We start from the raw sequence: 23458 nt of genomic DNA on the forward strand, positions 1-23458 counted from the left end.
GAGAAACGCCAGCTACATTCACCCATGTCCAAATAAACACAAATTCCTAGCGTTGCTAGGTGCTAGGTTAGATTCTCAGATGGGAGGATATAAGTGACCCCCTGCCCAAAGTAACAGAGCAGATTTAAAAATACAACAACGATGAAACAAAGTGCCAAGGGAAGGATGCCAGGAGTGGCAGAGGAAGGACAAACACGGACAGGTGAGGACATGGGAGACATGAAACAGTCAGCCTTGGGTGTGGGCTCTGAGGGATGGACAATACTGAACCGAGGATGTGGGGAAGGGCAAAAGACCACTCTGGGCAGAAGGAATGAAATGCAAGGAGGCAGAAAAGCATCAGACAAGTATGTGGAATGCAATGGATTCGTAGAGAAGCAGGGTCAGGGAGTGCAAAAAACAAGGTAGCTTGGAGGAGATAACTATGGCAACAATTTGCAATAAAGATTTTCAAAAAAGAGAAAAGTTAAGGTCTTTTGCAGATTATAGAGCAAATAGGTAACATATGAATTTCATGATTAAGAATAAGTAACATATTCTAATCAATTTCTCAGGTATCATGAATATAAAACCCTAAGACAAGAGAAGTGTCAATATATTTTCAAAGGAGGCGACATCAACTGAATTCCTAGACCACTCTTCCCAATATGTTAAATTTCCCTCACTGCAAGTTTTTGCTTGAACCAATGAACTAGCTACAAGTCAAATACTTTTCAACTGCTTTTTCCCTAGTCTAGTTTTAAAAATTGTTACCCAAAGTGAGAAGGCACATTTAGACAACTAAAGTCAGGAATCTGTTACCTACTCGCAAAGTCATTTCAATGATTTCCATGACCCAGTACCATTAACCAGGCTGGTTTCAGGGTGGAGTAGATGAGTAACAGAGGTGAACATAACTATTGCTAGGTCTCGGGGTGTCTGCCCTTAGTATATTTTTCTATCTTCTCGCCCAAACTTACCAAGCTACCACACAGAGTAAGATCTCAAACAGAAATAGCTTCAGAATCAGAACTCCCTTCTTCCTCCTTAGACCTAGAGAGCTAAGTTCAAAAAAGATCCAGAAAACATCAAAGGCCATCAATCTCCATCTTGACACAGGAAAAAGTCCCTGGTCGCTGTTTCTGCGTCCTCCCAGCCCTAACAGACAATCCCTGCACAACACAGAACAGAACGCCGTGGCCCCAGGCCAGGCAAACTCACCATATACCACATGCTTGGCCACTTGGGATCATTGAAGTAAGTGGACTGGGCGTGGCTAAAGTCATAATCCCTCTTGGTCCGTTTTTTTACCACTTGTTGTTGGATCCACTCCACCTGCCAAGAAGGACATTTGGTGAGTGTTCAAGTTCCATCAGGGTTAGCACAACATAAATGACAGTCTGGGACATTTCCATCTGGAGTCAGTTCTGTTTAAGGCACAGGTTTCATTCTGGCAACTAGAATCTCCAAAGCACAGAGATGCCCTAGAAACCTGGTTCTATTTTATCTTAAATGCAGGTAGGCTTTGTAGTCTTTTACGACAGATCATTCGTATTTCTCAACAACATGCTCACCCCTTTAGCTTTTTCAGAAAGCATACTTTACTCCCAACTTATTGCAAATTGATAGTGTTAATTTTTAAAGCTAATTTATTCATCCTGACCTTATACTAAGGGCTAGAAAACTTCTCTAAAGGTCCAGTTAATAAATATCTTTGGCTTTGCAGGTCATACAATCTCTGTTGTAACTACTCATTCTGCCATTGTAACACCATAGACAGCACATAAACAAATGGGTGTGACTATGTTCCAATAAAACTTGATGTATAAAAACAGGTGGGAGGCTGGATTTGGCCCACAGGCCACAGTTTATATCAAAAATTTTAAATGGTCTGGGATTACACATCAGATTAAGAGAATCATCCTCGGACCAAATGCTCTAGGATCACAAATTTTTTTTAAAAAAATGGCTGTCTATAACAGAGTGGTGGAAAAAGCACTATTCAGGTAATCAGAAAACCAAAGCCCTAGACTCGTCTCTGGTACAAAATTGGAGAAGTCACTCAACTGTCTGAGCCATAGGTTCCCTGTCAGCTCCAAAATTCAAACCCTCTACATTTGAGAAAGTCTTAACATTTAGCCACAATTAGTTTTTAAAAAGCAACCGGGAACTTTGAGTTTAATACAGAATTGTAACCTAAATGGTATGGGTATGAATGGGGGTACTTTTAAAAACAGTTAATCATTATGGCAATATAAGAATAAGCATGTTTCATTTTGAACGGAGCATCTCAGATACAGTATCAGCCCGGTGGCATTCTACCATTTGTTCCTAAATTCTCTTTGTTTGATTTCTTCTGGCCACAGCTAATTCCGTTGTAATACTCTAAAATGTTTCCACCATGTATCTCTACTCTCCACAAAGGAATTAAAAACTGGTGGGGGGGAGGAAGACTTTGTGGTCCACTACTATGATCTGTGATTCCATACCCATCCATTCAGTAAAGATTTCAGAACCTCTCTTGACTACTTCAAAGATTACTGGAGGAGAAGGAATACTAAAGGACCAATTAACAAGCTCAAAATGCATAAATAAGGTACTAAGGCCAAAAGCCCAACTAATAAATTTCTATCATTCTCATATTGGGAAATATTATTCAACAAGAAGATTGGTATGCAAGATGAATTTAAATACTGAATTCTTAGTTACATCACTAACAAGGCAAACAGAATCACACAGCCTCCCAAATAAGATCTATTTATGATTTGGACCACAGCTAAGCATCATATATGTGCATTTTCTGCTAGATAATTTAAGCAAAATTATCAGTACAGAGAAAAGTCAATAAATGAAAAATAATATACTGGAAAATGAAAGTGTTCTGTTCCTGCTTTAATTAATCTAGACCAAGTGACTCAGTGGCACTGAATCATTCTACATCACACACACATGCACACACGTGTGCACACTGGATAAAAGGTATTACATGTTATTTCTTTAAACTATTGGACAATAGCTGTCAGGCAAGCTAATAAGGATCTTGTTTTTTCTTTACTCGAAGAGACTGCTGTTTAGAAATCACACTGAAACTAATGGGGCATTAAAAATGTGTGTAATTTTTTTAAATGAAGAGAGTAATTTTTAAAGTGACCATGTTTCTAAAAATACAGAACAAAATCAATTTCCTTCTCAATCAAAGTGGAGCAGCAAGCATGAGCGTGCATGTATTTTGTCTATTTCCAGAAAACATTTTAATCTCTTTATTTCAAACAATCTTTCTAAGGAATGAGTTTCATAAAGTCATTTATTCATTCAATATGCAGTAAGTGCTTATTCAATACCAGACACTGTACTGGGAATTTAAAGATGACTAAGAATAATCTTTGCCTTTGATGGACCTAATTTTATCAAGGAATATTTAGCAATTATTCTACAATTTTCCACTTCATAAAAATGTCATTATCTTCATGAATGACATGTGATGCAGGAACTATCACTATACTAATTAGACCATTTATGACAATTTTGACTATGCAAATTACATTTACAGTCCTTATAGTACTGTCTCTTAAGACTTATCCCAATAAGATGGAACTAGTTCGTATTTGCACACTTGGTAAAAGAAGGCTGCAGATCTGTTTAGACCAAATGCTTTTCAAGCTAATTATATATTGGCAGTGATCTTTCCTAAGAGAGCCTCCATAAATCCTGAACTGCCAACATATATGTGTTCACAAATCAGAAGGCGTCAAATCTCGTGTGGACTCAATAAAGAGACGGCTTAAGCTCAGAACAAGTCTACAATAGGGTAGGGTGGATAACTGTGTCTACAATGACACTGTAAGTATGCACTTCTCCCTACATGTGTGCGTGCATGCACGCACGCGCGCGCGCGCGCACACACACACACACGCACAAACGGACAAATGGGATAAGTATGTGAGAAAACCAAGTGACAGCCATTTTCCCAGATGAACTACAGGTACTAAAATAGAACAAAATACCTCACCAAACACCATCTCTTCTGTAATTTTACCAAACAAAAATGCTTAGTTACAGGGTTCAGTGGCTAGAAGATAGCACAGCAAGTTGGCATCTACATTTGACTATAAGTCACTCTGTCTGATCACAGGGCTGCAATACTCAAGAAAAGTACAGTTGTTTTTTTTTAGTGTCAGATAGCATGTATTTTGTTTTGGTGCTTTACGAGTATGAGTCTATAGCCCTACATTTTTGGGAAAGCGGGAAAAGTACCCCTTGGGTCTGAAGATTTCTATGACTGGAAAGAGCATATTTATATTTTTAAACCATTATCCATATGTCTGTCCTTGAGACCTTAAAAAAAAAGCTCAGAGGTAATGCATTATACAGATTTCACTTCTTGCCAAGAAGCCCAGTGCGAAGAAAAACCAGTTAGAAATTCATTTTCATAAAACTATGGTCAGCCCAGGAAAAAAGGAAAACTGTGTGCTTTCCCTCACTGGTTTAACTTCTAAAAGTTCTATTTCCTATATATTACGGATCTACATTTAAGCCAGAGTATAAAAACCTTTAGACCTCTGAAATCAATCTAGCCTCCATTAGTTAAGCCACCTGTGTGGTACGGGGTGTTAGGACAGCCCCTCCTCTACTCACAGAGCTCACCTGCCTACATGGTCCACGTGAACAGTGGGCATTTGCCACTTCAGAATCTTTGTCTAAACATGTTCTCTTTCATCAGTTTCATTTGTCAAGCAAAGCACGTTAATTGATGATTATGGGAAGCCTACCCACAGTCTCAGCTGAACTCATATCTCATGATTTTGGAATTTACCAACTTTCTGACACTATACACACAGGGAAGGAAATTTGTCAGCAATCAGAGAAAAGAGGATGTTATAGCCTATGAATCTACATTATATAAGTTATCATATAAATATAAACAGAAAACCAATTATGGTATCTATCACAAGAAAGACATGGTATCACTTATATGTAGAATCTAAAAACAAAAGTCAAAACTCATAAAAAAAGGTAGAAAAGTGGCTGCCAGGGGCTGGGGGTGGGGGAAATAGGGAGAAGTTGGTAAAAGGTACAAACTTACAGCTGTAAGATGAATAAGGTCTGAGGATCTAATGAATAACATGGTGACTATAGCTGATAACACTATATTGTATAATTGAAATTTGCTAAGAGAGTAGAACTTAAATGTTCTCACCAAAAAAAAAAAAAGAAGATAAACATGTGAAGTGATGGATGTGTTAACTAGATGGGGGGATACTTTCAATAGATCAAATATATCAAATCAAAATGAGGTACACTTCAAGTGTCCTACACTTCAAGGCACACTTCAACATGTCAAGTGTTATATGTCAATTATACCTCAATAAAACTGAAATTTAAAAAATATGTAGTATCTCCACAGTGAGGAGAAATCAGCCCTTTAGATATTAAAATATATTAAAGCTAGTAACTGAAACACATACTGATAGCAAATGTCTACAGGTATTGATATATCAATGGAATGGGATGGAAAGTCAAGAAACTGACAGAAAATATGTAAGAATATAGTATATGATACGGCTGCTATCCTAAAGCAATGGGGGAAAACAGATTACTTTATAAATGATGTTGAAACATGAACCAACTGGGAAAAAAAATAAAATTAAAACCATTCCCACATCTTAATCAGGATCAGTTCCAAATGAATCATATTTAAAAGTAAAAGTAAACAAATAAACCCATATAAGTTCCATGAGACACAAAGGAAATTTTGAAAAATAACCTTAGAGTGGATGATGCTTGTCTAAGTATAATAAAAACCACAAAAGTGATTTGGAAAAATGGATACATTCAACTACAGAAAACATAAATTTGGCGTGGCAAAAATTACTTCATAAACAAGGTAAAAGACAAACTAGAGAAACATTTATAGCTGCTACCATGGACAAAGGCTCTTTCCCTCAAATATAAAGAGTTCCTGGGACTTCCCTCGTGGCGCAGTGGTTAAGAATCCACCTGCCAATGCAAGGGGACATGGGTTTGAGCCCTGGTCCGGGAAGATCCCACATGCCACACAGCAACTAAGCCCGTGCGCCACAACTACTGAGCCTGCGCTCTAGAGCCCACGAGCCACAACTACCGAGCCCGTGTGCCGCAACTACTGAAGCCCACGTGCCTAGAGCCCGTGCTCGGCAACAAGAGAAGTCACCACAATGAGAAGCCCACACACAGCAATGAAGAGTAGCCCCTGCTCGCCGCAACTAGAAAAAGCCCACATGCAGCAACGAAGACCCAATGTAGCCAAAAAAATAAATAATTAAAATTTAAAAAAAAAGAGTTCCTACAATCAGTAAGAGAAAAATTCAATAGGAAAACGGGCAAAAGAGAAGAGTACCATAATCTCCAAAAAGGTAAATCAAGTTTCTTAAACATATAAAAACATGCCTAACCTCATGCATATAAATACAAAAAACCAAATTAAAACCACACCAAGATATGGCTTTTCACATCTCACCTTTCAGATATAAACATTCTAAATATTGATGCCATACTATTAGGGAGAAATGATAAAATAGTCATCCTCATATATTCATCCTCATATTCCCATCCCATGGGGATGGGAATGTAAATCTATACAACTCTGTGGGCAGTAACTGGACATTACCTACAAAATTCCTAAAATAAGTCATTCTACTTTTAGAAATTTACCCTACATTTTCAAAAAATATTTTATTTAAGTATAGTTGATTTACAACGTTGTGTTACTTTCTGCTACCCTACATTTTTATTAACACATGTAAATATACAAGGTTATTTATTGAAGCACTTCTAGTAATAACTGAAAGTAATAAACAACCTGAATATACACTGATAGGGATTAATTAAACAAACAACGACATATCAATATAATGGAGCACAATGCAACCATAAAAGATAATGAAGTGGGCTTTATGTATTGACAGAGAATAGTCTCCATGATGTAGCCTAAAATGAAAAAAAAAAGGAAGGTACGAACAGTCTCCAAAAGATACTACAATTTTTGCACCTCTCTGAGGTAACTGCTGTACACAAAAAACCCTGATAACACTGGTTGCTTTCTGGGGAAATAACTAGGTGATTGAGATGCAGGAACACGAGGGAAAACTTTTACTGTAGGTCCTTTAATACCTTGTTACTTTTGAACTATGTGAGTATGTCACCTATACAAACAATTTTAAATTTCCTTTAATTTAACATGTTCCATTGGTTACTATTAATGTAATCCAACGGTATCAAATGTGACCAAATGCCTAAATTACAACATATTTTAAAAGCAATAATGAGAAAAATAGTATGTAAAAAGTACCTTAGATGGTTTTGCAGTATGTTATAACATGGCCAATATTGAGAAAAGGTGGGTAAATAACCAAGAGACGTGGTTGGAATTTGGGGAACTTGGTTTATAATCTCAGATGTGCCACCAGCCACCTGTGTGACCTTGCAAAATCTTCGTGGGCTTCCTTCATCTGTAAAATGATAGAAGACAGACTAAATATGCTCTCTACTCTCTTTCTTCTGGCTTTGAAATTTTTGTCGATGTATGTGGTCTACTCTCTGATGTGACTGGGAATGAAAAGTCTGTGTTAAACACAATACAGAGGTGAGATAGGTGGTCCTGTGGACAGATGATCTTAAGTCATTCTGTGCAGATGCAAGATTAGTATTTCGAAAGGAACATAGTAAATATATTACTACTTTCGTGATTTGATGAAGCAGATGCCAGCAAATAAAATACGTGGGATTCCATCTTTCATATTCTTTTTTTGATCAGCTTTGACAAAATGGGGGAAAGGAGCATGAAGAGATTTCTCCCCTCTGTTTTCTTCTCTGACTTTGAAAACATACAAACAAGAAGTACTAGTTAAGTACATACCGGCTGTGTAATTTTTTCCTTTGGAAGTAAGGGATTGATGGAGACGATTTGGCACTGACAAGCTACTTCCAAACCTTAAAATCTGAAGCCAACATATCCCAAAAGTTTTCTAAAATTCTGATCAAGAAATCAGAGGTAATCATTGAGAGAATCAGAGAATCTAGTAAAAGTATGCGTTCAGGGTATAACAGTCTTTAAATTTTGCTCACTAACTGGTAATCAGTGAGTTACTAAATGCTGACATTGTTATTTGATTTGATCACTCTTTTTGAAGAAAAAAACCGTAATTGTTTGAATTCTGCTTATTTCAGAGGGCTACTTGTGAACAAAATAAGCATTATTGTTTATCTGAAGGAGAATTTTCACTTGACTTCCTTGAGATAGGCACGCTGAATCCTATTTAATGACTGCAGACATCAGAGGTTTATGTTAAAGAATCATCTAGTCAGGAATATGCGGAATAATACAATTTTGAAAGGTCACTGAGAAGAAAGTTGTGAAATAAATACTGCACATATGTTTAGAAGAGGGTAATAGAAGACAATGTAGGCCTCAGTGAAAAACTTTAACTGTCCTAAAATTTTATAATTAGCTGGCTTTCTCCAAGAGAACCCTATATTTTTAAATGTGTCATCAATTTAATCATGTTCTATTTTGTATCATGAAAAACTCATGGCATTATGGTTCTAACTGTATTACTTCCTTTTAGAGAATTAAAGTTATATTTATTCCCTTAAACTATTCCACTATTATTTGCACACTTCTAATTTAATTTCCTAATGTGTTGTCTAGTTTTTTTCCTCCCCATTTCTGCTAAGATGATGTATGAAAGGGAAAAATGAACGGTTACATCCAGTTAAAGCAGTAAAATTTATTCCCCCCACCAACGCCTTTTCTTTCATTTCTCTATTCACTCCAAAAATATTATATTAAGTACCTACTATGTGGCAGGCACTGTTCTGGATGCTACAAAATGGCAGTGAGCAAAATAACCAATTTCCTGCCTCCAGGCAGTTTCCATTCCACTGGGCGTTAGACCATAAGCATGTAAATAAATAAAAGATTATATAATAGATTTTCATAGTGTTAAAGGGTGCAAAAAGTAAACAATGTAAGGTGGTTGAGAGTGATTATGGAGGAGGGGGCTATTTTAGGGAAGGTGGTCAAGAAAGGCCTCTTTGAAAGATGTGATATTTTAATAGAATCCTGAATATTAAGAAACCAGCCATATAAATGTTTCAAGGAAAGTATTACAGGCAATGTGAATAGCTAATGCAAAAGCCCTAAAACAACGTGTGTCTGTAATTTGGTCTACAGCTCATCCATGGGCCATAGATGCCTACAGCGATCCCTCAAGGCCTAGGGGTAGGTATACCAGTAGTGCATTTCGCCCTCCAGTGGATGGATGAGGAAAGAGACTCACACAAATCATGGAAGCTGGTTCCCAGCCATCTGGTCAACTAATTCTGGGCTCCTGAGCACAAGGAAAATGGTCTAGAAGGCCACACAGGTTCAGGGTGGGCACGTCCCCAAGGCCCCACCAACTCCTTAGCTGGTAGGGACAAACTCAGCTGAAAAAAAAAGGCTCAGCAAGACCCTCTAAAGCATGAGGCCCTGGGCAGAAGACCCTCCTGCCCAGATCTAGGAATGGTACTTGTGTGATGCTAGCCACTATAAACTGGTCCAGTAAGGAGCTGTGATACAGATTCTGTCCTTTCAATTATGTAGTAAAAAATCACAGTTTCAATGTCATCTAAACAGCAGAGAAATTATAAAATGACTTCTAGGATAGAAAGGCTTCCAAGTATGAAGCATTCAAGCATTAAGGAAAGAATAAGGCATAAAATGCTATTTAGTGTATAAGCAGGTATGGAACATTGTATTACTAATCAGAAGACACAGTTACTTCATCCATCCATCTCAGACATATCAATTACCACCTCTGCAACTCCACAAAACAGGATATAATATCTGTGTTGGACAAATTTTGCAAAACAATTTAACATTAAATTAGGTTCATTCAAAAAGCAAGGAGGTTATTTCTAGAGCTATATGTAAAAATATTTAGCATGTGCTCTTCATACATGCAGAGGGGTAGAGCTGGACTAGACTATGTCACAGATAGGCAGTACAGAATAATGAACTGGGAAAGTGTGCTACCTGAGTTCTTGGTAGAGTGCCACCAATTACTAGCCTGTCCACTTTGAGCAAATCACATAAGCCTTAACGTTCTATATTCTCACCTGTAAAATGACATTTTTGAGGTGAGGCTCAAAATATATTGCGCTATACAAATGCAGGCTCTTACAGGACTTAGTACCTTGTATTCTAATTGCATGTTTCTTGCCACTTCCTTGAAAGAAAGAAGCTAGGTTTTAGTATTCCTAGTATCAAGGGCAATGCTTGACAACAGGCCCTCAATAAATAGGTATAGAGGGCTAGACAATATTTTTACATTGAATTAATACATTTTCTGTTAGGCATGTTTAAGTCTTCTACTTATTAAAAAAAATAGCAGGAAATTTTAAACAGGAGAGGGTGCTAAAAAGGGTGTATGCTTAATTCTACCAAATATAATAGGATATTTCATATTTCAACAACAGAAAGATGATATAGCACAAGTTATTACTTTACTAGCAATGAATAGGATGGGTTCTTTCTATATATAATTCTATACTTTTAATGTATCATGGAACCCTTTTCGGTTTGATCCTCGACTTGAAACCTACTGTTGTACAGATTATCTTAGGAGATGGAACCGCTTCCTCCACTTTCCGAAACTAAGTCTGAGAAGCAACAAAAGACAGTGTCTACAATTAAAATGGATAAACATAGATGAAGTAGTGGTTGACACAGGTCAAGAACTTGGCATATGAACACAGAAATCAGCAGTCTTTCATAAACTACAAGGGTCCAGGGTTAAATAAAGTCAATGAATCCCAGTGCTAAATGATGCATTCTCCCAGACAAATAAAGAGCATCTCCAATATTTAAACGGTCAATAGCTAGTCCGTAAGCAAAGGATATGGCAGAAGAAGTAGGATTTTAAAAGCAGCTACAGAGGTAGAATATAAGAACAAGAAAACGACTGGAAACCAACTCAAAACAAAACAGGAAAAGGTGCCAAACTGATAAGAAAAAACATGTTAGGGCATCTTTCTTTAAGGAACATTTATTTTCAAACATTTAAACTTAAGACGTCACACATTCTGGCCACTAGTAATAATACCCATAAGCAACAGTTTTGTTCCCCTATGTCCGATAACAATACATATATTTATATATATTTATATCTATATTTTGCTTTCCCTTTATCTTTCCAGTAAAGATAATCTCAAAAGATTTTAGGTTCATTTTCCCATTGATGTCTCACTTGCTAAACTTTCTCAAAATCCCTTGAAGGCATGACACATTTTATACTTGTTTCAAATGTAATATATTTGTCTTTTGAAACAAATTTAATTTGTCCTCTAGGGGAAAAAATAGCTCCCTATTCCTAGTCATGCCAAAATGCTTTCCAGTGGGTAAAACAGAATTTGATTTCTGTTAAAAAAAAAAAAAAAAAGTGTGTGTGTGTGTGTGTGTGTGTGTGTGTGTGTGTACGCAAGCACACAGATGCACCCAGCACATGGAATAGAAGTGGTAGAAGGAAAAGCCAGTGATGTCAACTCATTAGATACCTGAATGGCAAAGAATGTTGCATTTTTAAAGTTGGATTTCAGGTTTTTCTATTTTAAACTTTAGGACAATTAATGTAAGCAATGAGAGGAAATTCGAAAAACAATTTTGATTGCTTAAAAGTATTAAAAGGAAATGGAATTCTAAAGTACCTAAACTAATTCTACTGTCTGAATGCCACCTGGGTTAAATTCACACTTTTTATTAAATGCAATCTTAAGGCAGGGATTAAATTGGGACGGCACAGAATTCCCTCCAGCTTCACTCTAGGATCAAGATTATCACTGCATTAAAAACACAGTGGCATGACTTCATTCTACATGTATTTGTCTTTTGAATAACCATCCTCTAAGCAATTTGAAAGCCAAGGCAAGGTAATAAAATCCACTGAGCATTTAAAGTTACACCTCATTCTTCCCTTAATACAGCTTAAGTTTTAGATATCTGCAAAAATGACAATTTTACCTTAAAACAAAGTGTTAATCACTTAATAGATTTTGGTTCTCTTTGACCAATCCTGCAACTCTGTGAATAAATCATTCAAGATATTCCCAGATCTGTATTTGCAAAAACTGGATGCCCTCAAGTTGTATATCAAGTGAATACAAAGACGACCATTATTTTGTACAGAGTGAAGAAATTGTTCAATTCAGCTGAGATTAATATAAAAAGAGGCAAATGCTGGCAAAGGAAAGGGCAGTCATTCTCATTATTTCTCCAAGCAGAGGACATGGGGTGATCTGCTAAATACCAAAAGTGTATCAGCATCTTACTCTTAATATAATGTACCACTTAATTCCATGGCTCACGAGCAATGATTGTAAAAGTTATACTCATAGGGGGAGAAACACTCTTCTCCAGTGACTAATTCAGCTCCACTGCACACATTGTCTTATTCTCCAAGCTATTTGAATATAAATGGCAATAGCTTTTTGTTTCTAATTTCCATGGACCCTACTGCTATGAGTTTGATCACAGTGGAAAAATTTGAGGGGGAGGGGTGAGTACATAAATTCAGAATTAGGTACCCGAAGTTTTAATTTCATCCATTTTATTCTTTTTTCAATGTAAGGCGTTCTCAGTACTCTGATAGCTTCTGTTTTTTCATCTTGCCAGCATCTGTAAATCTCTTTATTGTCAAGATCTCAAATCTTGGAAATCAAGAAATTACCAATTGTTGTGTTAGTAAGTTCTAGCACTATGAATCAAATGGGGTTGGGCTAAAAATCAATGTCTTCTCTTCCTCCTGTTGCTATAAGATAAACATGCAACTTTAGGGGTGAATGCACGAAGCCTGCACAAGGGTTCTATGTTTTTTTGAGGCTACCTGACATTTTTAAACCTAAAATGAGCTCAAAATGTGTAAGTCAGTAACTAGTACGAAGTCACCAGCGGGGCAGAAGTCTGGATGAAGATCCCGTGTTGGGCCCCCAAAACGCAGAGAGAAATGAGAAAGGTGGGCCTTTGGAGAGGGTCTCTGACTTGGGTTTTCACTCCTTTCCCTTTTTTCCTGAACTCTAACCTTACACTTGGCAGAGATGGCAGGGGCGTTTTGCAACAAAAACACTGGAATTGTGGCAGCTCTTAAACACCATCATCACCCTCTGAAATATTTAGCAAACAGCTACTTTGGTCAGGATGCGGGAGAAGCATGCCTTCAGCCTCCTGGAATAATACTGTCCAAAATCCCTGGGCCAATGGGAAAGGGATTGGCATTTTCTCACCTAAATCCAGTTGCCTGAGGCAAACCAAATGTTTTCTCAATTTCACTGCTGTTCCTTCACCTTGAAACCACTGACAAGGCTTCCAGCAAGGTGGTACTTGACCAAACTTGCAGGTCAGAGCACATAAAAGTCTGGAGCGGGGCCTGATGAGTGAGCGTGCCCGATGGAGCTTCCGCCTGCCCTCTGCGAAGGCCAGGCAGCGCCCTGGCTCCCAGCTTCCTGGCGGCCTCCGTGTCACAGCCGAGGAGTGCCAATTCACTCCACTGGGCCTCCCTCTCCCTGAACTCATAACTCATACCCACCACAGTCAATTACAGGAGCCCTGGGGCTGAGGCTCAGGGAAGGAAAGAGAAAGCACATTTTCAGCACTGTCATCAAATCTGACACATTTTCAGTGGGGAGACCCAGAAGCCACAGCTCTCCCCCTTCAAGCTTCCTTCTTTCCTGCTGTGTCTTTTGGATGCCTTACCCTGGAGTCTGTTGTGTCAATGTTCATGGGATTGTGATGAACTTTACTGCACCCAGGGGCTGTCAGCAATTCTAATGCATCACTTTCCCTCCTCCAACGAGTTCCACTCTGGCACATTCGGGCTCTCGGCAGTGGAGTGAGAGCTTGGCCTGGACCACGGTTCCCGGCAACCCTACTGAGTCTTGGCTACTTGAGAAAGGGCCGTCAAAATTGTAGCACCTAGGCTTCCTTGGCGGCGCAGTGGTTGGGAGTCCGCCTGCCGATGCAGGGGACGCGGGTTCGTGCCCCGGTCCGGGAGGATCCCATGTGCCGCGGAGCGGCTGGGCCCGTGAGCCATGGCCGCTGAGCCTGCGCGTCCGGAGCCTGTGCTCCGCAGCGGGAGAGGCCACAACAGTGAGAGGCCCGCGTACCGAAAAAAAAAAAAAAAAATTGTAGCACCTGCCGAGTCCACTTCTTAGACTTGGTTCAGTATAACACTTAGCAGCTCAGAATCTAGGGGAGGGAAGGCAGAGCAGACAAACGGAAATGACAGGCTTGAAGATGATGTCTACAATTTGTGAAGGTTCAGGAGGATGAAAGCAGCATCTCTCTAGCCCTCAGAGCAGCCACGCCACGCCTTGCCCGGAGCAAGCGCCCTGTAAGGATTTACAGAATGAATGACTGTATTAACTGCTCTTTCAGTAAAGGAATAATTGGTAGTCCAGTTGTTTTTCAGCCCCAAATGCATTAGGGAAAGCCAATAAACAAGCTCTAGTAGGACAGGAGTTCTCAGTCTCTGGAAAGAGAGGGGAAATGATCTGTCATTTTCAGATAGGAGCTTCTGGATTTAGGCTCAAAATAGACCAATGAAGTCACTGTTGCTTGGCCAAGGAATAAATCATATAGGTGGTGGCAGCTGTGTTTTTTTGCAGTACTTTGATTTCCAATGGGTAAAGAAATCACTGGTTAATGCTTTTGAAAGTAAAACTGATGTTTTTCATATTTTGTGCAAAATAAAATCTACCTATTGTTTCTTGAACACCACCAAACTGTCCCATGAAAAGATCATCCTTTCACCAGTGGGGAGCCTGTGGCACAGGGAGGTTAAGTGACTTGATCAAGTCACAGGATAGTAAAGGACCTGAAACAAGAATCCTTAACAAGTAAATCCACGCCTGGGTTTCTTTCCACAGAACACAGTGGCTCCTTACTGAAATCTCTCTTCAGCTGATGGAGTGGGTTGAGGGAGCACATCTTTTTCCTCCCCCTTTGTGTCATTATAACATTTCTATGCCTGGAGATTAGTCAAAGCTGATCACTTAACTAGAAGCTTTAGTGGGTGAAAGGTGAGGGAAGGAGGAAAGAAAGTAGGACAAAATGGCATAACACCGAAGCTTTTATCATCGATGTAAGGAATCTTGCGGAGGTGTTCAATTACTCAGCTGGAAGCATTTTAAAATGGGTTAAGACACTCAGTTAAGTCTGCAAATGACAGGAGAATTGTCTGATGAATGAAAAATAAAAATCTGAATCAGGAAAAGAATTCTCAGCACAGCCTTGGCAGTGATGACAGAAATCCTTTTTCCCTCAAGGGTACCTTCTGACTTGTAATTTAAGAGCCTAGGAAGTTCAAGACCTAAAAATCTCCCAAATTAAAAAAACAAAATACTACCTCATTGTAACCAAATCCTTAGTTACCCAGATGCTTTGAATTAGACTGAATTGACAAGATGAGACAAAGGAAGACATGATGGTTACTGATTAAAAGCGGGGTTTCTGGAGTCCATGCAACCTGTGTTTGAGAATGCTGGATTGTCCACTGAAAAGCACACTGACCTCAGACAAGTTACTTAACCTCTGAATGTCAAATGCGGCAGACAACTGGATCTGAAGACTAAAGGAGCTTGATTCATGACAGATCCTTAGCACAGTTCCTGACACAAGACTGTCCACCATGCAGCCACGGCGACGTGTTGGTATGCCCAACTATGCCCACCAAGGAGTTTACTGCTTTCATTAGCCCAAGAGCTGCAAGCTTGAGTTCAGTCCCAATTGACCAGAATGTGACACTGAAGGTCAAAGTTTTACAAAGGCACACTGGACTGGAAATCAGGAGATCTGTACAGTCCAGCCCTGTTACCTCTTTGGTTTCAATGTCCCTCTCTACAAGCTCAAAGGTGTTAGGCCAGAGCAGTGAGCTGAGCCCAGGGGTTCAGAGAGTTGCCTCCACGGTCAAGGAGGTGTGGATAAACAGTAAGGCCAATCAATGTCCCCTCCGCCCCACCCTCCAAAGTAGGCCATCTCTTTTTTTTTTTGCGGTACACAGGCCTCTCACTGTTGTGGCCTCTCCCGTTGCGGAGCACAGGCTCACGGGCCCAGCTGCTCCGCGGCATGTGGGATCCTCCCGGACCGGGGCACGAACCCACGTCCCCTGCATCGGCAGGCGGACTCTCAACCACTGCGCCACCAGGGGAGCCCAAGCCATCTCTTGAATAAAGTATTTTGCTTCATACCAGAAAAGACAATCTCAAAGGTTCTGAGATCCCACGTGGTGAGTAAAATTCTACTGAACCTCTAAAATGTTTAGATCTGCTTTTCGTCTAGCATTAGGGCAACCTACATTAACCTCTGAGAATTAAGATTTCTCATTGTTTGTTTGTTTTGTGCAAATAAACTTTCCAGCTCTTTTTATCTTATGGAGTAATCAGCAGTAGCCTGGGGTGGAAGACTGGAAAGAGGGAAAGCTATGTTGATGACAGAATTCCACTAAGGGCAGTCATGATGTTTCTCCATTAAAGTGGGTTTCTGGACCTTCCATAGAGCAATTCTAATGAACACATATGTCTTAGAGTTTACCAAAGCCATGTTTAGAAAAGGAAGTAGGTATGCACATAATGATTTCGATGATAATATAAATGGATCAGATCTGACCACTCTTCAGCATTTCCACAGCCATCACCCTAACTGAGACGCTGATTTTCTCATATCTTTCTCACTGATATCCCTAATAATTCCCTGGTTGGATTTCTATAAAGTTTGGCCCTCATTTCTTTCATCCTCCAAACTCTTCCAGACGACCTCAGTAGGTCAATTCTTTTATCCCAGTACCCTCTTGGTTGAAGGCACCTGCTTTCCTCCTCTGGTGCATTCTGAGCAACCTATGCTTATCTCTACCACAACCATTATTAAAAGCCTTTGAACTACTGGCTTGTCAGGCTTCCCCGTGAAAGCTTACCTTCCTAGAAGGAAGAGATTGTACTTCCCATATCGGTGTCCCTGGCACTTGGCACATTACCTGGCTGACAAAGGAGGTGCCGTAAGTATTTGCTGAATGAATGAATTTGCCTGTAAATGCACGAAGAATAGAGCAGAACTTTGTAACGGACTTGGACTGGCGTTCAAGGCCTTGCCTCAACTGGCCTAGCTCCTGAGACTGACCTCATACTTGTTTGATACAGGTGGTCCTTGCTAAGCTTTCAAATCAACCTGATTGGAGACCCTTTTACTGAGCACCAACCAGGTGCCAGGCACTGGTGTTTTATCAGTGAATCCACCAACAGGCCTCTGACTTCCTGGAGCGGGGGGACAATTTAGTTAATTGCTGGCAATTAAGATCAGGCAGGTCTCTGCCCTCCAGGAGCTTACTTACAGCCCGGGAGGTGGAGTTATTACAATACCAAGGGGCGTATGTCTTAGCAACATAGGATTCTCCCTGGTCCCTTCTTGCTCTAAAATGTTGTGTATGCAACATCTGGAAAGCTTCGGCATGTTCCTCCTGCTACGCTGTGTCTTGTGAAGTGGGCCAATGACAGAGAAAATAGGATCCCTCAGCCAAAGGGGTGAGGTGAAAGCGGAGCATCTGAAGCACATCATAGCTCCTTTTGGGCCCTGGCTAAAACCTGTCACCTTGTATCTGCAGCGAGACTCAAGTGGAAATGGGTTACCTCCTTCCGCTTGGAGGCTCTCTGTTTACTGAGGCTGATTGTGCCCTGCATGGAGAGAACAAAAAGCCATGCACAGGCAGAACTAGTTTTCCTTTATGTAAAGATATAACGTGCAGGGCTGAATGGTTTCACAGTATATGTTGTGTAGAAATCGGATAGACAAAACTAGATGGCTCTAGATTAATTCTAGAAAGCAACACTTACTATGTAACCTTGCCCAAGTGATTTGACCTATCTAACTATCAGTTACCCTGGTGTGTTGTGAGCCAAAGTGATGGGCACGTAGTAGGTGTTTGGTAGAAAATAGTTCCTTTCCAGTACCCTTACCACTCTTGGGGCCAAACTATCAAATATGTTTATTGACAGGTTAACAGGACACACTGGGGGTTCAAACATGGATAGGTCCACCTGCGATTAATTGAATTTAATTGAAGTCGGTAAAACCACTAAAAACAGGACTATCTCTATAGCAAGAAGAGAGATTTTTCAAGAGCACATTCCCACGAGGTTGGGATGGTAAGTTGCTCTCTTTCTGGGTGGAGTACCCAATAAATGTCCTATTTATAAGTAGCTATTAAAAAACTTTTGTCAAGAGAAGCACTGCAGGTGACAACCATGATTTCCTTTTTCACTTTCTAGCTACCCCACATCCTCTAGAATAGGATGAAACTGTCAGAGTTTCGGTTTCCCAATCGCTAGTCTAAGCATCCCAGACGGTAAGCAATCTGCTGAAACTGACTTCCATCAGAACTTCTGGAGAGATTTCTCCTTTCTCTGACCTACCTCCAGGGCCCTTTCCAGCCCTGCCTCAGTACAAGCTGGTATGCACCCAAAGCATTAACCCTGGACTAACTTCTAGATGCACTGGTTGATACAGGGGCTTAGAGCCCAGGGCAGCCAAGATGGCGTCACAGGGCAAACCGCCTTGCAGGCAGGGACCTTATCTGTATACTTGCACACCGTACCATGCTTGTCACCCACCCTCTGCTGTCTCTCTCTAATGTGCCCTCCACAGCTCACAGGCTGGATTCTACTTCCCAACTACAAATCCCACCGCTCTTGGCAATCTGTGGGCCTCATGTGGCAGGTCCAGAGCTCAGGAGGTTGTCCTTCCCAAGAATTCCCTCCTATTCTGGAATCAGGGACTAAAAAAGCAAAAAACTAGCTTTCTGCATCTATTCGTTTTTGCTTCATACACCTAAGAAAGGGGGACATAGCCTCACCAAAAAAGTCACCAATAAACATGGGATCAGGGCCTACGGTACACTTTAGTTAGCAGCCTCTCATGTCCTGCTGCAGATTCTTTGCCTTTGGGGCAGAGATCTTAGAGATTATCTAGCTCAAACCTTTCATATTACAAATAACAAACTTGAATCCAAGTGAGGTTACAGTTTATTTGTGATAAGAAAGGTCTTCCTCCTCTGAGGCCTGCCCTTTGACCACCATTACACAGTCTAATATTTGATGCTTGGCTTTTAAGCGAAATTGAACCAACATGGATAATGACCCCCGACATGGGCAGGAAGAGACAAAAGTGCTGTTAAAAACAAACTTGGCTTTCTAAAGTTTGACAATGAACGGCCGGGTTTAAAATGCGAGCCTACAAGGAAATAGCCTTGTAAACATGTACAGCAGATATGCAGTGAGGACTTAATTAATACGTGAAGTTGAAATGAAGCATGAATTAACAATGGCATTCATCAAACCGAAATTATGCTGCTGTTAGTCATGCATTGGCATTTGTGGGCATTATTCCCTCAGTCATACATAAAACATGCCCAGGTGCACACCTAGTAACCATCAAATACAATGGACAAACATCCCAGCTGCAAAGGAAGCACTGCTTGGTGAAGGCCACCAGTCTTTGGTGGGCTTGCGCTGACCACCCCATAACTCATTCCACCGTTGGCATTTTTTACAACAGTGTTCTAAACACAAGTTTTATTTCATTGCTTTTAACCCAAGATGTGTGTAAAATATTCAAGAACACTGAGATAATGCCAGGAAGAGTGTTCTGAGAACACTCAAAGTTTTAAAACATATTAGTCACGCAATATAAATATTCACTGTAAGAAACGAAAAAGAAAAACCAAGACACAAGGAACTCTCAGAACACAGACTTGTCTGTGTTCTGGCCAAAGGACTTTTACCCTGTTACAGGTAAATGTGCTCTCTTGAGACAGGAGAGCAATGCAGCTGCCAGTGTCATCAGCTCTGCTCACCAAGTGCCACAGTCAGTCCCAGGTACTCTATCCACACGGTCTCTAATCTTCTCAACAAAAGGTTGGATGTTCTCTCCATTTCCCAGCTAAAGAAACTGATATTCAAAAAGCTAAGCAAAGTCCAAGGTTACCCATGAGACTATGCAGAGCTGGGATGTAAACCCACAGCTAAGTCCATGCTTTTCCACTACACTATAAGCCATCATTCAATTATTCTTTAACCAAGAGTAAAAATGAACTCAAACAAATGCTCTGACACTACCTGCCCTTCCTTGCCTGGCACGAGTCCACACCTCTCTAAGTTGGCTAAGAACCACACGAAAACTAAATGTCAGGATGCTGCAGGACAGTTGTTGCCAACAAAATGATTCAGGTGAAGATGCCTCCCCCGTAATTCTTCTTCTTCCAAGTTGCTTATTTTAAACACAAAAGCTCCTTAGATTTTCACTGTAAATTGTTGGAACTGGAAATGTGAGAGCAATTTCAGAGGAAAGCTGTGAGTTTTGTGGTTTGCCAAAGTCTGCAGCCCAGAAGAGCCAAGATTATGTTATTTTCCCCCAGAATGGTGTTAGTAGTGATCTCTCTCTGATTGCGTCAGATCAAGTATCCCCAAAATACTAACCAGTGAGCTATGGCCCAAGCTGATCTTTTAACTTTGCTTTTCTATGGTATTTCAAAAGAATAAAAGAAAAAAAAAAGGGAATAATGAACATGATGCCAATAATAATAATAGCGACAATTTATCGGGCACTTTCTATGAGCGAGACTCTGTGTATATATCTTATCATTTAATCCCCATAACAGTCCTAGAAGGTCAGCTGACATCGTGTAAAGGACATTATCATGGACGAGGAAGCTGGGACTCAAATAGGTTTAGTTTTCTGCCATGTTCCCACAGCTAGTAATTGGCAAAGCAGGACTCAGACAAGACCTGCCTCCAGAACCCACTCGATTCACCATTACACACACAGTTTCTTATGAAGCAAGACAGGACCAGGGCTGGGTCCCTGAAGATGCCCATTTGGGACTCTGTCACCCCTCATCACTTTTTTGTTGGTCCCATTTCAATCTGTGCCAGCCACTCAGGGGTGATGTCTTACTGGTTCCATGACACCCACTGACAGAGCCACTCTCTACAGACGGGGCACGTTATGCCGGTTCTCAGTCCACTTCCAAATCTCTGCTGAGACCTCCGGGAGCAGATGACAATGACTATCAACCCCAGTGCGTTCGGTCCCTCTCCAAGTTTAGGCAGAACGACGGAGCCAGGCACACACACCACGGTTTTAAAACCTGTGTATTCTGCTGTGAATACCCAGTTGTCAAAACTGAAAGCGTCTGGATGCTTACGGAAGGGCCACCCTGCCACATTCCTAGCCTTGAACATCCCGCTGGCTCCAGGAGGGTGAATCTGCCAACAGACTCTTTCCTCATGTGCTGGCCGATCGCCTGGCCCCTGGCTCAGCTGGATCTGAGCCTTCCGAGTTGCCAAGCCAGGTCTCAAGCCAGGAGCTTTCTCTACAACCTCCTTTTGACCCAGTAGCCCAAGAAGTCTTTCTGAATGAGCTAAGGGAAGCACAGTTTACCCACGCTTCAGGACTCAGATCAAAGACCTTCCCTTCCAAGAAACCTTCCACGATCCCTCCCAGCAACTTCTCCTCCTCCAAGGTCTCGGCTCAACCATTTATGCTGGGAGGCCTTCCCCGACCACACTCTCTAAATGGGGCCTCCCTGCCCCAATTACTCCAGCATCACCCTGCGTAACTGCTTCCCAGCACTTACCACAACCTGAATTCATGCCGATTATTTGTGTGTATCTGTGTATTTTCCATCCTCCCCACAGTAACCTCATGCGCTACCAGGGCAGGAACCTCACCGCCTCCACGACTGTTGTTTGTGGTCAGCTCAGAGCTGGAGACACTGCAGGGAATCAACACTTGAAGCAGTGTTACCCAATAAAAGGAGAAAGCACACACGTGTATCATTTTAGATTTGTTAGGGACCCCACCCATTAAAGAGGCAAAAAGAAACAGGTGAAATAAATTTTAATAAGTCTTTAACCCAGTACCCCAAAATGTTATTATTTCATCATGTAAGCAATATAGAAATTATTAATGAGCTATTTCAATATATTAATGAGATATGTTCAGTTTTTTGGTTCTAAGTCTTTAAAATCAGGTATGTATTTTATACTTAGAACAGATCTCAATTAAGATACCAAATTTTCTTCAATAATACTCAATCCAGGGCTTCCCTGGTGGCGCAGTGGTTGAAAGTTCATGCCCCGGTCCGGGAGGATCCCGCATGCCACGGAGCGGCTGGGCCCGTGAGCCATGGCCGCTGAGCCTGCGCGTCCGGAGCCTGTGCTGCGCCACGGGAGAGGCCCCAACAGTGAGAGGCCCGCGTACCACAAAAAAAAAAAACAAAAAAAAACCTCAATCTGTACTTAGCTTCCATAAAACGGACAGTTGAAACAGCAGATTCACATACCCAAACTGTATCAGACACAAACGATTTCTAATAACTGGGTCAAGGATAAGTTTTAAAATTTAAAGTTAATTAAATTAAGTAAATTTACGAGCCAAGTACACAGTGGCCCCCTGTGGCTGGTGGCTGCTATACTGGAGACTCATTTAAATGATTCAATGAGAGAATGAATTCTAAAATATCAACTGATTGCTAAATTAACTGTAAAGAAAATGTTGGCACTAGTCAATTGAAAGGCTTTAAATCTCCTGGATTTTCTCTGGAGGCTAAATACTTTGTATCAAGTCAGTGCAATCCTGAATCATTTCCCTGTAGGAGTACAGCAGCCCTACCATCTTGTGCCACACATGGGGGATAAGGCTACGTAGAGGCACCAGATGCAACCAGGAAGCCTGGACTTCAGGCTCAGCTCAATCACAAAGACTCAATCCAGTTGGGGGCGACAGTAACCGGTGGAATCAGGGACACAAGTAAGCCACACAGCTCTTCTGTTAGATTAGCAAGAAGCTGTCCTTCTTCCAGCACTTGCCGCCTGACCCAGTCCTTCAGCACTCTACCACTCCACTTTTCATTCCGACTGCATACAGGCTGCAGTTTGCCTTCTAAGACAGTCAATAAGTTGAGCCTGGAGAGAGCCCTATTCGTCATGAACAGGGTGACTAGTTGTCCCTGTTGGACAGGACAATTGCCGATCAAGCCTGTTGTCCTGGTGTCATCTGCACCCCTCTTCGCTCTCAAAACTCTGAAAGATTAGAATTCATTGTGGAACCTCACAGAGAACTGAGCTCCTATCGGGCACTTGGCAAACAGCTGTTGGATGTTAATGAGTAGAGCATGGCGGGAATCTGAGGATGCCCGATGCTCCCCTCTGCCCTTCTCTTCCGTACATACGATTTGGGGAGTCATAAACAAATGCAACCCTGTGATCAATAAAAAGAATAAACTGGACTTTATACTAACAAGATCAAATTTGCAATCTTCGGTGTTTTAAATTTCCTTTTGCTCTTTCCTTAATCATGCTTTTTCCCCATGATCACATGCCCTCTGTTTTCCCTGAATATTAAAATTAGTTTTTTCTCTGA

The 23458-nt window shown here is 40.9% G+C and overlaps 1 protein-coding gene across 3 annotated transcripts in view; it reads right to left on the reverse strand.

Moving 5' to 3' along the window:
• Positions 1-23458, reverse strand: part of PCSK5 (proprotein convertase subtilisin/kexin type 5) — a 313374-nt gene that overhangs the window by 230793 nt on the left and 59123 nt on the right. For all 3 annotated transcript variants that reach the window (XM_060300834.1, XM_030876984.2, XM_060300835.1), the window contains one exon: positions 1201-1314. In XM_060300834.1, the coding sequence (XP_060156817.1) occupies positions 1201-1314 (114 nt within the window). The remainder of the gene's footprint in view (positions 1-1200; positions 1315-23458) is intronic.

Source organism: Globicephala melas, chromosome 6 (genome assembly GCF_963455315.2).
Source record: "Globicephala melas chromosome 6, mGloMel1.2, whole genome shotgun sequence".
Lineage (NCBI taxonomy): Eukaryota > Metazoa > Chordata > Mammalia > Artiodactyla > Delphinidae > Globicephala > Globicephala melas.